Source organism: Myxocyprinus asiaticus, chromosome 3, assembly GCF_019703515.2.
Source record: "Myxocyprinus asiaticus isolate MX2 ecotype Aquarium Trade chromosome 3, UBuf_Myxa_2, whole genome shotgun sequence".
Classification (NCBI taxonomy): domain Eukaryota; kingdom Metazoa; phylum Chordata; class Actinopteri; order Cypriniformes; family Catostomidae; genus Myxocyprinus; species Myxocyprinus asiaticus.
Window position 1 is genome coordinate 37194305 of NC_059346.1, and position 21584 is coordinate 37215888.

General features: G+C 35.0%; 2 protein-coding genes across 2 annotated transcripts; both read right to left on the reverse strand.

Moving 5' to 3' along the window:
• Nucleotides 1-8289: 8289 nt before the first annotated feature.
• On the reverse strand, nt 8290-9431 carry LOC127424358 (C-X-C motif chemokine 11-6-like). Its single transcript, XM_051669452.1, has 4 exons — nt 9272-9431; nt 9017-9143; nt 8808-8897; nt 8290-8680 (listed from the first exon to the last, which is right to left on the reverse strand). Exons 1-4 carry the CDS (start codon nt 9414-9416, stop codon nt 8653-8655), a joined length of 390 nt encoding a protein of 129 aa, XP_051525412.1. The 5' UTR covers nt 9417-9431; the 3' UTR covers nt 8290-8652.
• Nucleotides 9432-20265: 10834 nt separating this feature from the next.
• Nucleotides 20266-21137, reverse strand: LOC127424806 (C-X-C motif chemokine 11-1-like). The gene is made up of 4 exons (XM_051670240.1): nt 21007-21137; nt 20774-20900; nt 20598-20687; nt 20266-20483 (listed from the first exon to the last, which is right to left on the reverse strand). The coding sequence occupies exons 1-4, from the start codon at nt 21062-21064 to the stop codon at nt 20459-20461; spliced, it is 300 nt and encodes a 99-aa protein (XP_051526200.1). The 5' UTR covers nt 21065-21137; the 3' UTR covers nt 20266-20458.
• Between the last annotated feature and the right edge of the window lie 447 nt (nt 21138-21584).

Below are 21584 nucleotides of genomic sequence, written 5' to 3' on the forward strand. Positions count from 1 at the left end.
GGCAGATGACTGTGGTGTCGTCTGCAAACTTCAGGAGCTTGACAGAGGGGTCCTTGGTGATGCAGTCATTGGTGTAGAGGGAGAAGAGTAGTGGAGAGAGCACACACCCCTGATTGTACAGGTGCTAGAAGTGAGTTTCCCCTGTCTCACAAGCTGCTGCCTGTCCATCAGAAAGCTGTTAATCCACTGAAAGATAGACATGGGAACAGAGAGTTGATGTAATTTATTCTGGAGTATATAGCTGGGATGATGGTGTTGAAAGCTGAACTGAAGTCCACAAAAAGGATCCTTGCATATGTCCCTGGTCTGTCCAGATGTAGCAGGATATGATGCAATCCCATGTTGACTGCATCTTCCATAGACCTGTTTGCTCGATAAGCAAATTGAAGGGGATCTAGAAAGGGTCCAGTGATGTTTTTCAGGTGGGCCAGCACCAGTCTCTCAAATGATTTCATGACCACAGACATCAGGGCGACAGGTCTGTAGTCATTAAGTCCTGTGATTTTTGGTTTCTTTGGGACAGGAATAATGATTGATCATTTGAAGATCTGTGTGAAGATGGGGGCCAGCTGGTTAGCACAGGATCGAAGACACGCTGGTGAGACGCCATCTGGGCCTGAAGCTTTCCTTGTCTTTTGTTTCCGATAGACGCGGCTCACATCATCTTCACAGATCTTAAGTGCAGGTTGAGTAGCAGGAGGGGGGAGGAGGGGGGTTGCAGGAGGTGTTGGTGTTTGTGTGAAGTGAAGGTCAGAGTGGGTATGGGGTGTGAGATTGGGCCTTTCAAATCTGCAGTAGAACACATTCAGGTCGTCAGCCAATTGTTGGTCCACCACAGGGTTGGGGGTAGGAGTCCTGTAATTTGTGAGTTGTTTCATGCCACTCCACACTGATGTAGGGTCATTAGCTGAAAACTTGTTTTACAGCTTCACAGAGTATCTTTTTTTAGCCACTCTGATTTCCTTGTACAGTGTGTTCCTGGCCTGATTGTACAAGACTTTATCCCCACCCCTGTAAGCATCCTCTTTGGCCTGACGAAGCTGCCTGAACACTGCTGTAAACCACGGTTTGTCATTGTTAAATGTTAAATAAGTCCTAGTAGAAATGCACATATCCTCACAGAAACTGATATATGATGTAACAGTATCTGTGAGCTCGTCCAGATTGGTGTCTGCAGCCTCAAAAACACTCCAATCAGTGCAGTCAAAGCAGGCTTGTAGTTCCCGCTCTGCTTAATTGGTCCATCTCTTTACAGTCCTTACTACTGGCTTGGTTGATTTTAATTTCTGCCTGTAGGTTGGAAGAAGATGAACCAGACAGTGATCAGAGAGTCCCAAAGCTGCTCTAGGGACAGAGCGATATGCATTCTTTATTGTTAGGTAGCAATGATCCAGTATGTTCCTGTCTCTGGTGGGGCATGTAATGTGCTGTTTGTATTTGGGCAGTTCTGCCCAAATACAAACAGATTGTATTTGGGCAGAGAAATAAGTGTGAGATTGGATTCGTTAAAAAATCCCCAAGAATAATAATAACTGAGTCCGGGTATTGTTGTTCTGTGTTTGTGATTTGATCAGTCAGCTGTTGCAGTGCAGCATTCAAACACACATTTGGCGTGATATACACACTCACCAGAGTGTTTTACACACACTCTTCCACAGAGCGGTGAATACAAACAATGAAGATGGCGAAAGCATAGAGCAATTTTGTCCAGACATTGAGGTTGCTTTATTACTACAAGTGACCCTGGACTATAAAGCACACCACCTTTTTAAGGACTCAAACTGGTGATCTCATATTGGTCTATTTGCCCTGGAGGTAAGGACGAAGTTCTCAAAGTTCATGCTTATAGACTGAACATAAAATACGCATGCGCATGATGTCATCGTTTTATTGACATTGTTTTCAAAAACTTGCACTTTGAAACCCGTTTTCAAAAGTTTGCGTTTTCAGGCCCCAAAACGCCGTTGTCGTGTAAACGAACAGCCAAAACGCATAAAAAGTTTTCCGTTTTTAGTTGAAAACGTTGTCGTGTAAACGGCCCCCTAGAAATCCACAAAATTGACTCTTCATGATAAATTATTTATTTGAGAATCAGATGTAGATTTTCAGCAGATAGAGTCTTGTATTTTATTTAAAATTGTATTGCTTTTCATTTACCCTCATTAGCCATAGCAAAAATATTTTTGAAATATAAACAACCTAATAAATTCTATCTATGAAACAGCCAGTAAGATGGATTAATATGATACCTGCAAAAAATAATCATTTTAAAAATACTAAAAGCTCAAGATTGCTATGGAAAGGGGTGAACGCCACCCAAACCCCTTCTTTCTTTCATGGACTCGAGATGAACATATAGTATTTTACTTGAATTTATAATAATATAAGCAATAAGCAATATAAGCAGTACACAAAATACATCTTTTATAAAAAGAACAAATACATCTTATTATTGCATACCAGTTTTTTGCATACAGTATTCCAAGTGTTCACTTTTTAATTAATCAATAGTTGTAATCAGTTTTTGCTGAAGACAATGTTTAAATTGTACATCAAGAAAGAGAAATAATAATAATAATAAAAAAACTATGTTATTTTGAATAACCATATCAAATAACCATTCACAACATATTCTATAAATAACATTTGTAATTCATTCATTTACATGTTATATTTTATTTCAAATGAATTGGAAAGAAAGTTAAGGCATCACCTCCTTTTTTTATATATTAAATGAGATAGGACATCATACCTCCTATTTTAACTAATTTTGTTCAAAAATCAAAGTCTGCAGGAAACAATCTATCTAAATTAATTTATAACATTTTTAAGAAAATCCCATTTATGTTCACATTCCAGGTTTTTATTAATAATTTTAAATGTTACTTTCTCCATTTAGTATATTTCCTAAATCATTTCTCTCCATCTTTGAAATTGTGGTAGTTTAAGACAATTGTTTGTAATCTGTTTCAAAGCTGCTATTCTGATTACCCTAAATATATTTTGTTCAGTTTTATTTCAGGACAATGGCATTTTACCCAAAATAAGGTTTTCTGGATGTATTTCTATTGTGCAGTTAAATATTACATTAACCTGTCTTCATCCCAATAATTTGTCAATTTAGTGCACTCATATAGAATTTGACTGTAACGAGCCTTTTTATCCCCTTTTACCATGCTATTGTATTTACTTTGAATAACAGGTGTTATAAAAAAAAAAAAAATCTATCTTCCAAGCAGTGGCGGAGCTAGGGGGTGGCCTGGGGTGGCCGTGGACCGAAGCCTGGCCACCCCATTGGCCACCCCACTCGCAACTGCCGCTTTGGTCATTTTTTGTCTTGGGCACAATTTAGTTTTTAGAGGTGGAACTGTCTCTGTACAACCGCAACACACAGGAGTCTTAACATGTGCGCACACCAAGGTTGCCGCACTTCTCTGTCCCGGGTGTCACTGTATCCCCCCCCCGACGATACGGAAATGTTGCCTGAAATTTCTGTGCCACTACAGACTGATCGCTGGCCCCTGCCAGGCCACCCCTGTGAAAAACTCCTGGCTCCACCCCTGCTTCCAAGCATATTCCCTCCAAACACTGAATTGAGTAGTATAGAATGTATTATATGATATTTCTTCCCAGTCATGCTAACTAATTTTTATATTTAATTCATCCTCCAACATATAATTTTATACATAGTGTCCTGTATATCACTTTCAAGTGCACTCTTTAAAATTCCTAACATTTTTATTGGATTAGTTGTGTTGTATATATCAATTCTATAATTTATTAATGGATGTATTTCCTTTTTAATATCTTTTACTTTAACTTCTGTTAATAAATATCTTCTTACCTGTAAATAATAATACAAAAAATTGTGAATTTGGAAGCTCATACTTTTTTGCTAGGTTTGCAAAGGTATCCATTCCTTTATCAGTGTACAGTTGGTGATATCTTTTCAGACCTCTACCTGCCCAAAACTTAAATGTATTATCTAATCTATTTGGCATGAAATCAGGATCTTTAGCAATTTCTTGTTTATTTTTTTAAAGAAAAATTAAGAAAATACAATCAATACAAATATTATCTATTAATTTAAATGTGTTGCTTTGTTTGGGTAGGAACAGGGATACACTAATAGGTACCCCAATTTGATAAATTTCCATCTTCCTCCATTTCACTTTAGATTCTTTGTTCATCCAAATCAATATAGACTGAATTTGGGCAGCTTTATAATAATTTATTATATTTGGGAATTCTAGTCCTCCAAGCCTTTTTGACAACTTAAGAATTTTAAGACTAATTCTAGGTTTCCTATTATCCCATATATATTTACAAAGTAGCCTGTTCCATTGTCTAAAAACACTTTTTGATATACTAACTGGTAGACATTGGGAAAGGAAAATAAACTTAGGAAGAAAAAATTCATCTTAATAGTCTATGTTCGTTTTGTAATCAATAGTAGCCTATATTTATTTGTAATAGTTTTGAATGATATATATATATATATATATATATATATATATATATATATATATATATATATATATATATATATACATTTTCAATTCAAAGAAATATACAAGCTTTTATATTAAAATAAATGTAAGCTTTTAAAATGAATGTGTGTTCTTGTTATGGGCCTATATGAGTTCACTTACGCATAATATACCAGCTGTTTTGTATTTTTTTTAATATTATATTAAGAATTTTGTTTGTAGCAGTCTTCTTGAGCTCTCGTAGCAGCTGCTGTTTCTTCTTGTTGTGTAAATGTCTTTAATTGCACAGTTTCCCTTGTAATGTGTAAATCATGTGTTTGAAGTCTTCATGATTTCATGCTGAACTCTTGAGCAGAGTAAAGGCATTATATATATATACAACAATGTCTTGTGCACAGTTTAAATGAATTTAAATTCTTATTTTCATAATCATCAGCTTTCAGCAGAAAGGTAAATCCCTGAGTCTCTCGGGAGAAGTGAATCACGTTCTCTCTCAAAATGAAACGAGACAGCCTCGATGACGTATGCGGCCGACAAATGCGACCTGCGGAGGACGCAGCCTTCCAAACGAGACACAACCAAAGTTGATGAGCTGCACCAATTAAGCCTTATTGGATTGTTTTGTATTTGTAACGTCTGTGTAAGATCAGTGATGGTTAATTACACTTTGTTTGAAAAAAACCTTTTAGCCTTTTGACATTTGCATATAAATTACCAACCCACTCAAAAACTCTTCTCTTGAGTTTAACCTTCTGGCAGTGTTTACCTTCAAGTAACTTTGTGGATTTCCTGTGGACTTCTTCAACTCACTCCTAAAGAAATCGTCGAGAACCTCGTCTACCGCATCAAGACTCTTATTCAGCAACAAACCAATGCAAGTAACCATTTACAACTGATTAGATGCGCGTTTAAGTTTGAACCCCTTTTAAGGTGAATTGTGCCTCTGATGATTCTCATTTAGGTTGTGGTTAACTGACGTGAAATATTGCCATTCTCTGCTCTCTGTCTCTCCTTTTCTTACTATTCCTTCATTCTATATATGTATGTTTTGCTTAGTTTGTTTGTATGTTAGTTATAGTTTCATTTATTAAATCCCTTATATTCACAATTGATTGCCTCTGTGTTCCGCTCACAATTCAAAGTCACTGAATGTTGCTCCTTGCTACGTGCTAAACTACTGCTAGCACTGTATAAGTAGGAAGGCTATTGTTCTTTGGCCAGGAAAGTAATCTTCCTAGAATTGATAAATAATTATATTGTCTGCTCGGTGGACGGACAGATCAAGTAATTGTAATATCGATTCTGCTACAGTTAATTCTAAGATCTAATCTAAATATTTATTATTAATTATAACCAGTTATAATTAATTATAAATAATTCCCTTTTTAAGCTAATTTGCTACATATTCATATTGGACGGACAGATCAAATAATTGTAATATCGATTCTGCTACAGTTAATTCTAAGATCCAATCTAAATATTTATTGTTAATTATGGCCAGTTATAATTAATTATAAATAATTCCCTTTTTAAGCTAATTTGCTACATATTTGTCAACCTGAAAGCAATCCTGAAATCCTGAGTTCGTTCAGCGACCTTCATGGTACAGGCCTCTGTTGTGTTGTGGCTTAATTTTGTTGTGGTTTAATTTCATTATATGGTGGTTTAATTTCATTGTGCTGAAGCATTTTTGTTATGATGTGGTTCAATTTTGTTGTGCTGTGGTTTATTTCTGTTGTGTTTTAATATTTTCCTTGCTTTGCTAATTTTGTTGTGCTGTGCAAACCTGGGCCACTACTACTTTTTTGATTAAGTTAGTAGGAAAAAAAAAAAAAATATATATATATATATATATATATATTAAAATAAGTAGTTCTGAAGTAGAATAAGAAGTTTAAAAAAATAAAATCTGTGGATGAGTCTACAAACCACAGACAAGTGCATAGGCCACAACCTCTCTGTTTAGAAGAAATAGGTCAAAGGTATGAGGCTCTCACTAGTCACTACCACTTTACATTGAGTATTACATTTTTTACATTGAGTCTCTGTTTTTGAAAATAGTCATTTGTTATTTGGAAATGATGGCGCGTGCGCACACACACACACACACACAAATCAATGTGTAGGAAATATTAAGAATAATTACTTTCTCTTCTGCATTGTTTTTTGCAGGAATAGAAATACATAATATTTTTAATCCTGGTATTGGTGGCCACATTACCTTTTACCTGTTGTTATGATAATACAATGACAAATAACAAACAAGAACACAAACACACTAATAACCCCAATAACGTAGCAGAGAAAAAAGGTAGGCTACTTTACATTACAGTGTCCATGATGAACATACATGTGATTATAATTAAATACAAGAGTGATAATTCAATAAATAAATAAATATATATATATATATAGTTGAGAAGATAAGTTTGCATTCCCTTTTGTTTCATAAATGTTCACACCCCTTTCATAATTTATACAAATAAGAGATAAAAGATTTTTTTTTTAATTTAGTACTGCTCATTTACATACATTTAGTATGCATATAGTAGTGTGTTGCCTTCTTGAGCATTAATGAATGTTTGCACCTTGTGTAATAGAGTGTACATATCCCTCAGTTGTCCTAAGTGTCAAAAGCTTGATCACATACATAATATATTTTGAAAAGTCTGCGCTCCCAGTTGTAAGCTCAAGCTCACTGATGGCTGATTCACTGAGAAAGTGAATCTGAGTCAAACTGCTATCCTGAGCTCCTGAGTTCAAACCCTCAGTTCTTTTTGGGTAGTTCATGAAAAAGACCCGGTTCAAAAGAGTTATTTGTTCACGACTCTCTCGCACTGGGTTTGCTGTTGTGTGCAGTGCAGCGAGTTCGTCAGAAACAGAACAGGTGAAAAGCAGCGCGAGACACACTAGTGGGCACTCTAAAGATGTATTCAATACCTCACAAGATAATATCTGATGAAACTGCATATGATCGCACACAACCCGATTACTGTCGCAATCCATTTTTTTTTGGTCGCATTTGCGACCATTTTTGTCGCAGTCTGGAGCCCTGAAATGAGTGACCTCATCCTATGCCTGCCCCCTTTTTAAGTGAGGCAATAAAAAATCTCTCTCCATTAGTGGAGAGGCTTGATGCAGGCAACTGAGTGTTATAACTTAATTTCCCGATTTGTTAAAGCTTGCTTTGACCGCAGCTTTGCAAGCTAGTTTTTAGCTTTGGTGCTATTTAGTTAAAGTGAGAATATTTCTGTGACTTGTATGAAATTCTCAATAGACTGTTTTATCCAGTGTGGCAGTTCAGTATTCTGACCAAAATAAACAGTTAGATAATTTTATTGTTGTGCCAAAAATGTAAAGCAAGGTTTGGGAAAATCTTGTCTGAGACTGCATTTCAGGCATTGGCCAAAGGGTCAAGTTGCAGTATGACTGACTTGCTGTAACAATTTTGGTAATTCAGTAAGTTATAGCCACAGCAATTTACTTCAAATCAAATTTTATTGGAAAAAACTTTGTTTACAATAGTAATAGCAATGGAGTTTGGGACCTAAAATTCTAATTCTCCCCCAAGACCTTCTGTTTTATTCCAACCATGTGATATCCATGCAACTATAGCCTACTGCATGTGTAATACATTACATGTGCATTTTGTTGTTGTTGTTGTTCTGAGAAGTATATTATGAATATTTGAACACATAATGCAATGACTTACAATTTGATATAGTAAAGACAGACTACTCACTTCACAGAAGTTACAAAACACTCCCACAGATATTAAATGGAAAAAAAGTCAGAAGGCTTTTCATTTAGATACAAAATTTCATTTATTTGACACTTTTTTGTTTTTGTGCATCATAGAGACAATTAAATTACAGACAAACTACAATCATACAAAAATGGTGAAAACTATACATATGACACAGTGTTCAGTGGTCTTAAGAAAGTATCTTTGTGAAAAATAAAATAATTATATAATCAAAAATATAAAGGCTTTTTACAATCCATAGTTTAATGGTTAAATAAATATTGTCAATAAAATGTTTTAAAGTTTTTTTCAAACGATTTAAGCAGTGTATGAATACAGTCATCTGAAGTATGTTGGTGCTGATGGTGCCGATATCAGGGTGTTCTTCAGTGGCACAACACAATGGCTGATCTAGATTCACTGAGAATCCTCGACTGGCTGGCTCCTGTAAAAATCAAAAACAGTTACTTGTATTTCACCCTTAAATTAATTTATTTGGGAAATGACCATGGGTTTCACTCTGCACGGATGTAAAGCAGAAGTAAAAATACATAACGCAGAGATTTACTCACCTCTTTTCAAGAGCCTTCATGATGACATTTTGAGTGAATTTAGACTCTGGATTCATGCATCTCCGACTGGCACCTTTCTTCAGAGTGACTCTGTCAAAGGGCACAAGAAACAATGATTCATCTGTACGGTTGCAATAAAACTAAAGCTAGTTTACACAGAATTATTAATGTACAAACATTTAAACTATGTAAAATATTTTGCCACTTACATAATCTCCTGCTTTCCACAAGATGGACTTGGAGGGATGATTTCAACCTTTTCAATGTTTCTCATTAAAACCATGTTCACTCCTTTGTCAGCACAGAGACACCTGCCCTTGGGAACCCTGGCCTGCCCTGGAAAAGAGATTTCATATATTTCATACAATTTTATTTTTAACTGCTGAACAATATTATATCAAACAAATATTTAGATGCAATATAAAGGCACTTTAAACTTCTCAAACAGCAATTCTGAAACTTACCTTTCACCTCAATAATAAGCAGACATGCAAGAAGAACAATAGCTGCAACAGTCTTCATTGTCTTTTTGCTCTTGATAGTCTTCGCTTTGCTTGTGGTAATGTGTGAAGCAATGAGATTATGAACAAAAGTGTTCAGCAGCTCCATTTAAATACTCTAAGATCAGGGGTTTCCCCTCTCCGAGACAGTCCTCAGTTTCTCTTTCACTATTCCAACTTCCTATCTTTTTATTGCCTTTTCTTGGCAACACCTTCTCCCAAACTAACTGAAGAGAGTGTCTGATACAGAGCATCCTGTGTCCGAGTTTAAATTTCCATGAATGAGGAAGGAATTATCATTGCTAAATCAGACTGCAATATTCGTGTGAATTAAGACTTATAATTTGGGGAAGTATATCAGGCCAACACACAAGTGAAAAAAGCATTTGCTTGGGGCATGTAAAATAATTCCAAAGCACATTGTTAAACTATAATTATTGAATTTATACTGTAGATAATTAAACCACTGAAACTATTACATTTATAGATTTGCAATGGCTTTTAAAGGCTGTTGTGAACACATCACAATGTTTGTTGTGTGCTCCAATTTAGGACATTGTTTTTAATTGAGGTTGAGTAACAGTGGGTTATGCTGAGTCAAAATTATAGCACTAGTTCTACTAAATCACTAACAACAACTTCAGCAACCCATAAAAACAGTTATACAGTAGCTTGTTGTCTAGATAAAATTTGCCAATACTGAACTGCAGGCTCAATACTGACAACAGCGTGATCATCTAATTACAGTATACTGTATGTAGTAACGCTCTACAATTAGGTTCCTTTTGTTAACATTAGTTAATGCATTTGGTATCATGAACTAACAATGAACAATATATATTTAAAAGCATTAATTAATCTTTGTTAATGTAAGTTAATAAAAATACTACTGTTCATTGTTAGTTCATGTTAGTTCACAGTGCATTAACTTATGTCAACAAACACAACTTTTGATTTTTAAAATTATTACTATATGTTGAAATTAACATCAACCAAGATTAATAAATGCTGTAAAAGTATTATTCATTGTTAGTTCATGTTAACTTGTGTTGTTAACTAATGTTATCAAATGGAACCTTATTGTAAAGTGTTACCATATATGTTCTTAATGTTCTGTTACAATCATTTTTAGACTGTGAAATAAAACAATTATAAAGATCAAAACTTGTGATGTCACTACAAGTTGTGGTTGGAATTTACTTTTTTTTTTAAAAAAAACATTTATTTGCATACTTATGGATGTTGGGTTAACTTTGCAAAGGATATTAAGAAACCACAAACTAGAATGTGGGACAAAATGTGTCTTTTCTGTGGAAGAGGGTCAAATGTTTTCACTACCTCTTTACTTTTAAATTCAGTGAAAGCTAAAAATCGAAACTTATTGTGTGCTAATAAATTTGTCCAGTCTTTAACATTTATCAATATTGAAATAATGTGCATACAATAATATTCTACAGACACTACTGGGTCATGTTTTTCACAGCACAAGCTGAGTTTCAGAATAACTTACCATAAACCATAAATCAAGATTTTATCATTTTTAAAGCAATCTTTTTTCTTTTTTTTTCCACGCATCTTATCATGTGGCTCGTTGTGCAGGACAGCACGGAGACTTGCATGTGGAGGCTTATGCTACTCTCTGCGATACACGCACAACTTACCACGCGGGAAAGAACCATTCATTGAGAGCGAGAACCACTAATCGTGACCACGAGGAGGTTACCCCATGTGACTCTACCCTCCCTAGCAAACGGGCCAATTTGGTTGCTTAGGAGACTTGGCTGGAGTCACTCAGCACACCCTGGATTCGAAATCACGACTCCAGGGGTGGTAACTTTAAAGCAATCTTTAAGTTTAACAAGCAACATAAACAGAGCAAAATATCTGACTTCTCAAACCTTTTCGCTGGCAGGTATGAGAACTCAAAGCAAATTACTTCAATTTAAGTCGTGGGGAGAAAAAAAGTCTCTTTTGAAAATGGTTTAATTTGAGTTTTCAACACAATGAGCAATAATGCGCTGGATGCAGATCATCACATATTTTAATGAAATATTATATTCTAATGATGAAATTCAGTGACTAATCAGAGTTCTGATGTAGAAATATCAAATAAGCATGGAAGTCAGTTTCAGTTTAACAGAAGTATAATCAAACCACAAATCATACAAAACATCTCATTTCAATGGAACATGATGATGTGCTTTCACAACTTCTTTATATACTATAGTCTCATCAAGACATTGTGTTGTCATGCTGATGGAAATGAAAGTGAAAATTAAATTTTCACTTTCTGTGAAATCTGAAAATACCACTTATAATTATACTGATTGGTGAAACTAGGCAGATTAGGTGCAATGTAATGTACATAATACATAAAAAAGTTTAATCTAGAGGTGCACTACATTATTTTTCATTTTAATGCACTCAGAATTATGCACTGTATAAACTGTTAGGCCAATAAACAGCCACATGTGTGTGTGTGTGTGTGTGTGTGTGAGTGAGTGTGTTTGAGTGCTTGAGGGGTGACTGATGGTTTGGCCCTTGGAAGAATGCAGTAACATCCTGTATATATTTTATATGTGGTTACTTATATGTAAGTAACTGGATGAGGTCCATTTTTAGTTTTCTGGCATTTCTAACATGTAACACAAATTTTTATAAGCCAATGGATTATTTCGCATATTCCAACAATTTTTGGAGTCTTTTTTGCTGAGTTAGTTTACTCTTCAAACTCACACTGTTTTCCTCTCTTCCTACGTCAGAGAATATTTACTTTGTGATTGGTGTATGTGATATGATGTGATATGTCTTATTTTGAGTGTGATGTTAATTTTAGATAGATGTTAATTTCTCAGGCCTTTCATATCTATAGCTGATCTTCCACTCTTCTGGAAAGGCTTTCCACTTGATTTTAGAATTAGGGATATGCTAGGGTGGTCGACTAATCGAATAGTCATCTAAAAACTGACAAATTGATTATTGGGGTCGACTACTAACATTAATATTTTAGTAGTGGTGGTTGTTTTAATGGGAGACGCAATTCTCGAATTAATTGAGAGACACAGCTTCTTAGTGCTTAACAGTCAGTACAGTAAAACCCTCTGAATTTTAGTCTCTTTACTGCTTTAGGTTTAGACTTTTTTTGCACTTTTGTTTCAGCGAAATGCCGCATCAACAATACATTTCAAGATGATCACTGTCAAACAGTAAATCCCCTGCTTTGTGTAATATTCCCATATTTGTGAGGTGTGTTAGAGAGATTAAAGTCTTTTGCTGATTCTGTCTGACACTGCTTACATAAATAGCAGTAAAAAAGGTTTTAACTGTTTGATGTCCTGAACTAGATGTGTACCCGCAATATTATCTTGCAGTTCTGCACTTTTGTATGTGCAGAAAGGATCACCCTGAGACTCCCAAGTGCTCTGGTTACATTGAAGCACATCATTATGTGTTCAGGATGCAAAAAGTGGATTTGTGGTACTCTGTATTGGAGCCTTTCTTATTTCTTACTTTTATTATTTTGATAGTTTTGTGCAATAAGATATTATAGTTGTTTAGCCTATTTATTTGTTGAATATCTGTTAGTCATGATGTTGTAGTGCTGCCGTTAGCATACGTATATCCCTTTAAAAGGCGTCTGATTGGGGTCATATAAAAATAACGGAGCCTAATTATACATTATTATCCTTAACACCCACTAGCCGACTAGCTGATTATGAAAATTGGTAGTTTTGCACATCCCTAGTTGGAATATACATTAGCTATTCCTATTCAGACACAAGAGCATCAGTAAGGTCAGGCACTGATGTTGGGGGATGGACACTGGCTCACAGTCAGCATCTAATTAATCCCAAAGGTGTTTAATGGGGTTCAGGTCTGGGGTTTGTGCAGGCCAGTCAAGTTCTTCCACACCATACTCAGTATATTATTTCTTTAGGGACCTCGCTTTGTGCACAGGGGAATTAGATTAACATTTTACATTTAGTCATTTAGCAGACGCTTTTATCCAAAGCGACTTACAAATGAGGAACATAGCAAGCAATTTGTCATACAAAGTTCAACAACTTCTACAGTGTTGTACTGCCAAGCTCTCAAGGTGGCTGGAGTAGTATAGGAGCTAGCGCAGAAGAAAGAGACAGAGAAGGATTTATTTTTTTTTGTACAGTAAGTGCAAAGTTAAGTTCAATAGTAAGTACAATTAGTGTGGATTGGTTAAGTGCTCACGGAACAGGTGTGTTTTCAGCTGGTTCTTGAATGTTACAATGGTATCAGTAGATCGTGTGGAGGTTGGAAGCTCATTCCACCACAGTGGAACAGAGAAAGTGAACAATCGTGAAATAGACTTTGAGCCTCTTTGTGATGGGACCACCAGGCGCCGCTCGTTCATAGACTGCAGAGAGCGAGTTGGAGTATAGACCTGGAGAATTGAATTGAAGTAAGAGGGTGCAGTTCCATTGGCTGTCCTGAAGACCAGAGTCAAAGCCTTGAATTTGATGCAGGCAGCTACAGGTAGCCAGTGAAGTGAAATCAAGAGCTGAGTGACATGAGCCCTTTTTGGCTGATTGAAGACCAGACTCTCTGCTGCATTCTGGACCATCTGCAGTGGCTTAACTGTGTAAGCTGGAAGGCCAGCCAACAGAGCATTACAGTAGTCCAGTCTTGAAATGACCGGTGCTTGGACCAGGAGCTGTGCAGCATATTGAGACAGGAAAGGTCTGATTTCCTTATGTTGTAGAGTGCGAATCTGCAAGACCAGACGGTTGATGAGATGTGGGTGGTAAAATTAAGCTGGTCATCTACCACCACTCCCAGGTTCAGAGCTGTTCTGGTTTGTGTTAGTGTAGATGAACCATGATGAATAGTGAGGTTGTGGTCAACAGATGGGTTGGCTGGGATCACGAGGAGTTCTGTCTTGGCACTTGCTCCAGTTGTTACACGACAACGAATGCCATATCAAACATATGTAACCACAACCGCTAGGCGGATTGTTTTTGAGAAGAAAAAAAAAACATTTTTGAAGAGAGAGAAAAATTTTTTTTTGAAGAGTGAACAAATTATAATTTTTTTTTTCACCGTTATTTTTTTTTTTCCACCTTGCAGTTCAGGGCTTCCGTACTAATATGACTGACCTTTTCATTTTTTTATTTATTGGTTTATTTGACAGGGACAATACAGAATAACATTGCTACACAAGTTTTGAGCAGCAGATGCTCTATATATATGCTTCTAGCTAACAGCTAATTTGCAGCACCTGTCCCTGGTTAGGCTTTTACATAAGAAATCTAACAAACAGTAAACATCATTTAAAATACAATAATACAGTATATAGTAGACAATAAAAATGCATACTTAGCAAAATAACCAACTGTATAAACACTAAATAAAACCATCAATGTTCACAAAATTGATTCTGTTTAAACCAGTTTTTTTTTTTTAATAGTTTTATTGAATCCTTTCAATTCTGTTTGTCTTTTCATTTCTATTGGTAAATTGTTCCATAAATGTACACCTTTTGCTGAGAATGATGACTGTCCAAAGGCTGTTTTATTTCTTGGTACGCTACAATTATGATTTGTTGCACTCCTCATAGTAATTCCCCTTTACTTCTGTTTTGTTATTAATTGACACATACAGTTATGTATGCACAAACAAATCTTGTAAAACAAAGACTCCAAAGTTATTAATTGTTAATTCATCTCACATGAGTGGTCATGATTTTAAACACATGTTTAAAAATGACTATTTATTTATTTTGAAGTGAAACTTTTTAAATGAGGAAAAACCTTACTGAGTGCATCTTTAATTGTTATCAGTCTTGTTCATGCATTGGTTCATCTGTCTTGTTTGCCTGTTAGTCTTTGAATATTTAAACCCCTCATGTTCCATTTGTCTCTTGTCAAGCACTGATTCTGTATAACTTGCTAAGGTCTGTTGCATAAACTGGCAACCTCTAGCGGTTAAAAAATAAAACTGCATGTGTCTTGCGGAAGAACATTGTTTTGGTTATAACGTAAGTTTTGCTTCAGCTCTGCTTCTCTGCTCAGATGAATGTGGCATCAATGTACACTGGATACAGGATATCTTATCAGAGTGAATGAACAAATAAATAACGAAAGAAAGGAAAAGACAGATATCCGAAAACGTCATCTGAGCAGATAAGTTCCATATCTTATGCTATTGTTTTGACTTATTTGAAACATTAATGTTTTGAAATAAATGACGTTACAAAAGTTAGGCAACATTTGTTAACATTAGACACAATGATTGATAGTCTGATAAGGTCAGATGTTGTAAACTTTTTATAACTGCGGAGGTTTGCCATTTTTAATGATCCACGGTCAATTTTTCTCGTTCGTTGTGACAACAATCTTTCAGCTTCATTCTACTCCCATACACGCGCTACAGAAGCCGGAGCTTATTTTCTTTGTGTATGAATATGACATCAACACGCGTGGGCGAATTACTTATGTATGCAATTTCCCACGAAATCCATCCTGACAGCTCTAAAATATAAACATTATTATAGGTTTATCAAAGTGTATTTTGGGTAAAGAAAGACTCTATCATTAATAACATTTTGTTAGTTTTTAACCAAAAAAGTTACATAGTGTAGCTTTAATTTTTTTTTGTTTGTTTGTTTTTTGTTGTATCTCTAAATAAAACTGCATTTGGTTTTCATGTTGCTGTTCACCTGAGCCTCCATATATTACACTGTGACTGCCCAGATAATAACTTGGAGTTCTACAAGATTTGTTTGTGCATACAGAACTGTATGTGCTTCACCATGTCAACTTCATTAAAAAGAGGTTCTGTAATGAGTGACACAGACAAAGGCCATTCATTTTAATTTTTTGGAAACACTGTGCATCGACATAGTGGACAATGAAATAATTTTACAAACTAACACAGTAATACAAATTGAATAACATTGCAAAACAATGTTTGTTAGTTAGCTTTATTCATTGAAAAAACAAGAATATACACATAGTTGAAATTTTGTAAAATAAATTATCACTTTATAAATTACATCAGTGGTTGTTGGTCAGTTGCATACGTACATTATAAATATTTACATTATTAAACAGTTTGTACAGATGTTCACAAGTCAAGCTCGGGAAGTGTAATGAAAACTGAAGGTTTTACAATTAGAGATTATACAGCAACAGGGTGTTCTTCTGTAGCATTACACAGCAGCTAATCTGAATTCATTGTGAGAGTTGTGCCCTACTGCTGGGCCCTATAAAGAACAGAAACAGTTGATAATATTATAACATTTATTCATTCTAGGAAATGGCCTTTTCATTTTTTAAGCCTGACAAGTCCTTTTATTTGTTGTGAACATAAAGCAGTTCTACAAACAACTACACTAACTACACTAACCTCATTTCAAGTGCTCTCTTGATGAAATTCTGGGTGAATTTAAACTCAGGATTCAAGCATTTCCACTCTGCACTCTTCAGAGTGATACTGGAAATAAAAAAGAAAAAGTGAGCTGAATGTGTTGATCAGCATGTTGTTAAGAAAGCAGCAGAAATACACCATTAAAGTGTAAATATGCAAAAATCATGATGTATGTGCTTACACAATCTCCTGGTTTCCACAAGATGGGCCTGGAGGAATGATTTCAACCTTCTCAATCATCTTTCGTAAAACCACGTCCACTCCTTTGTCAGCACAGAAGCATCTGCCTTTGTGATGCCTGTCCTGACCTGGAAGAGAGATTATGTTGACTATTAGCTGCAGCATAGAATGATAACAAACATCCTGGTTACTTTCCTAACCTCCGTTCCCTGATGGAGGGAACGAGACATTGTGTCGATGTAGTGACACTAGGGGTCACTCTTGGGAGCCCCAAACTTTTCTGCTTTTTTTACAAAAGGCCAATGAGAATTGGCGAATGGAATTTGCATGCCACTCCCCTGGACATACGGGTATAAAAGGAGCTGGTATGCAACCACTCATTCAGGTTTTGTGCTGAGGAGCCGAGACCAGGTCCCAGCCATTTCAGCAGGTAGTTCAGTGTTGTGGCAAGAGGGACACAATGTCTCATTCCCTCCATCAGGGAACGGAGGTTACGAAAGTAACCAGGACGTTCCCTATCTGTCACTCACTCGACGTTGTGTCGATGTAGTGACACTAGGGATCCCTATACAAAATGCCACAACTAGCTGAACTGTGTTACGTGAACTGGCAGAAATGTTTACTTGACTTGAATGGAACATAATAGCTGGTAGTTTGTATTGCCATGCTAAGCCACATAGGCACTTCAAACCTTTAATTTGAGTTTTTCACTGACATTTTGTTAATATTGACATGTCATAATTCTAATACAAATTTTTTCACTTAACCTAGGATGTGTAATTCATAACATTTTTATTCTCAACTGGGAATATTGTTTAACCAACATAAGGTTAAGCAAATAATAAATGTGTTTTATTTGATATATGCACCTAGATCAATAGTCCTTTAAACTATACATTTAATAAATTTATAAAAAACTCTTGTCTTACACTCAGCCTTTACAGGTCTCGGTCTTTACTCGGACTCGGCCCACTCTGGTGTTGGTCTAGATTCGGACTCGACCCTCTTCTGGTCTTGGTGTTGACTCAAACTCAACCTACTCTGGTCTCGGACTGGACTTGTACTCGGATGAGCAGGTCACGACTACAACACTGTAATAATACATCAATCATTTTGGTATCAACCTGCCGGTATAACAGTATAAGTGACTTTTCTTTGTTAAAACATGTGCAACAGATGTTCAACAGATGTCTGTATACAAAATGTATACACATGATAAAAAAATTTAAATTTTGAAAATATTAAATAGTTTTTTGGATAAAGAAATGAACAATATTGTGATGATGAAAATCAGTGACATCATCACACTATTAAGTGAGCTCTTAAATCACATCTACTTCCAAAGTAGATCTACTTCCACAACCAAACTTCTCTTTTAAAGGAAAAAGGTTTAACACTCTCACTACCTCTTTTTATTTATTTAATTATTTTATATTATCTTAATAAGATACTTAACTTAGTTTAAACTTAACTGTTAAAAAACTTAACACTCATGATGATACTGATCTCCTGAACTAAAGGTACTTATAGTAAGGCTATATAAAAGTATATATTTTATTCTGAGATTCTGAGTACTATATATACTGTAACTAATATAGTAAATGCCTTAGCAGGGTCAGAAATTAACTTTCCATTAAGGTGCAATATTTGCCCTCTGGTTTTGATTTTCAGGTGCATTTAATATTAACCAAATAAAAAAATATACAGTATCAACCTTTTATATCAAATATTTAAATTTAATGATTCGATTAACAGAAATTCTCAATATGAATAACTAGACTGAATTTATGGGTTAGAGGTAATAAAATCTTAATCATCATTAACATGTACATTGTACAATAACATGTATGCCTAATAGTGTTGGGTATGTTACTCAAAATAAGTAAACCACTACAAATAACTAAATACTTCTCCCAAAAATGTTATCTGATTACTTTACTGATTACTTCATCTAACAGTAATCATATTACTAATTATTTTACTTTTAAGTTACTTTCTAAATCACTTTTCCTACTAAAGTTTTTGGTTTTCCACTCAAATTCGAAATGTTTATATTTCCTCATTCATCACACACCCTTCAGCTGTCACAGAAACACTAATAGATGTACATATTAGTTCATATATTAAATGTATTATACATTTTACTTTAGCGCAAGTAATGTACTTACAGTAAAAAAAACTTTAATTGAAAGTCAGTAACTGTAATCTGATTACAAGAATTTAAAATGTAATGTTTACATGACTTTTTTGGCTAAAAAGTAATTAGATTACAGTATCTAATTACTTAATAATCGGATACACCCAACACTGATGCCTAATTAGAGGAATTCATCATGAGGGCATTTTTTGCCCCATATTTTACATTCCGTGGACATTTTTGTCACTTTGAGTGGCATTTTTTACCTGAGCCCCTCTTCATTTTTGACCTGCGCCTTCGTATTGTGTAGTAGCCTACTGCAGTCTGTGTTGGGTAAGTCATTTACAGATCACATTATTTTTTACCCCATTTCTCCATTAGCTTAACTGGCTTCCGGTCACTTTCTGCATACTAATTGAGACTTTGAATGATCTAAATGGCCTTGCCCCACACAATCTATTCTACACCCCTTGCAGTTTTCTGTAATTTACTGACAAACTGTGTGGACTCTACAGTAAGTAGCAGGTCATATATTGCTGTTAGCCCTCGACTTTGGAACACACTCCCCCAGACTGTCTGTGATTTGACATTTTTCCTTCAAGACAAATAAAAACTTTTTCTCTTTTCACAGTGCTATTATTGTCACACTTTTAATGTCAATTTATTTGTAACTGTTTACAGCTTATTTTCTGTTATTTTGTTGTTTCTTTATTCACCTCCAATGTGCTGCTTTGTGGTCTTAAGATATCTTCCCATGCCCTTTCGTAACCCTTATCTCATTCTTTATTTTGTCTACATTTCTTTTGTATCAAGACTACATTATATTTTTGTTGTTTGATTTTTGTTTTTCCTTTTAAAGTGACCTTCAGTTTCACAATTATGTGAAAATATCATAGTCTCTGAAGTTACAAATAAATAAGTACTTTCCATATAAAAAAGGGATGTTGAAACAGTAAATTGGCTGCTGTCGCCAGTGTCTCTTGTGTTCTTTCTTAACCTTCTGTTTACAATTGGCTAACCCAAATATACACTTTCAAAAATTCAACCAACTTCATGAGGTATCCATCTAGGTTACTTTTTAAACAGTATTGTTCGAAGCTATTTTCAAGCATTTAAGCATACTGTAAGAAAAAAGGAACACGAGAAACAAATTCAGTCAAGTGTGTCCAAACTTTGACTGGTACTGTACATCTTTTATATATTACATTCCATTTTCTTACCACCTCCACTCATAAGACCAATAAATCATTTGAAAAATTATGAAGAGTTTATTTGACATTTTCCTCTGACAATAAACAACATAAACAACAGAAGGAACATATGGCACCTTAGTTTGTTTAATAAATAAAGCAATATATTATATTTACATTATGTATTATACATAAAAAATATCAACACAGCTTTTTAATGACAGAGTTCACAACCCCCAGACTTCATGACATATTTGACTGAGCACTCCTAAAGAGGAAAGATCATATAGTATTATTCCATGATAGCCATTTATTAATTTTTAACATGTGAAAGACAGATATGCTCAATGTTTTAATGGCACTGATCATGGAATACACTCACCTCTTCTTATTTGCAATCTTCTCAATGATGTGTTTGGTAAACAATGACTCTGGGTTTAAGCATCTCTGCCCCATTTTCTTCAGTGTGACACTGTTCAAACACATCATAAAGTCATTTGAAGGGAAATATAGATGTGGTTTTTCTCAAATTCAATTACGAATAATTAATGTACTTACACAACTTCCAGATGTCCACAAGACGGACTAACAGGGTGAATTACAACCTTCTCTATAAACTTTGGGTTGACCATTTTGACACCTGCACCCTGACATAAACACCGTCGGCTGCCAAACCCAGGCTGCCCTAGAGGACAAGACAAGCACATTATTTAATGATTACTTTGAAGCAACTAAATAAGATATTGTGACAGGGGTAGTTGAAATACTAAAATAAAGCCAAAAGATCTTACCTTTAACAGCAACAATAGTCAAAAAGACTAAAACAAAAAAAGCTGCCACAGTCTTCATTGTTTCAAAGTCCTGAGAGTCTTCACCTTGTTCAGATAGCTGAATGCGAGTAAATTATCTGACCGGCTTCTCTTTTATACAACTGAGGGATGTTCTGGGATTTCCCTGTTTGATGCGAACAACAAAACTTGGCTGAGTTCCTCTTTTTCCATTATTGCTGTTCTTCCATTTCACCCCTTTTCTGGGAAATGAAGAGAAACAATGTGCATACGATTTCTGGAGGTTAACATCATTTTGATTTAATTTTGAGTGTTGAATGATTAGTCTTAAATGTATATTATCATGGAAGGATTGGAAGTGAAAATGTTAGGATGTGATTTACACTTAATTCTGAAGCAAACATACAGTATATATATATTTTTGTCACTTAAAATCAGATGAAGTGACTCTTTGATAATCTAATGGTACTACTGCATAATGCTTTGTCTTTACATGGGTACTTTTGTGTTACATCAGAGCAATACATATCAATATTGCAATATTATAAATACTTTGAAGTATTTTATATTTAGGTTTCCAG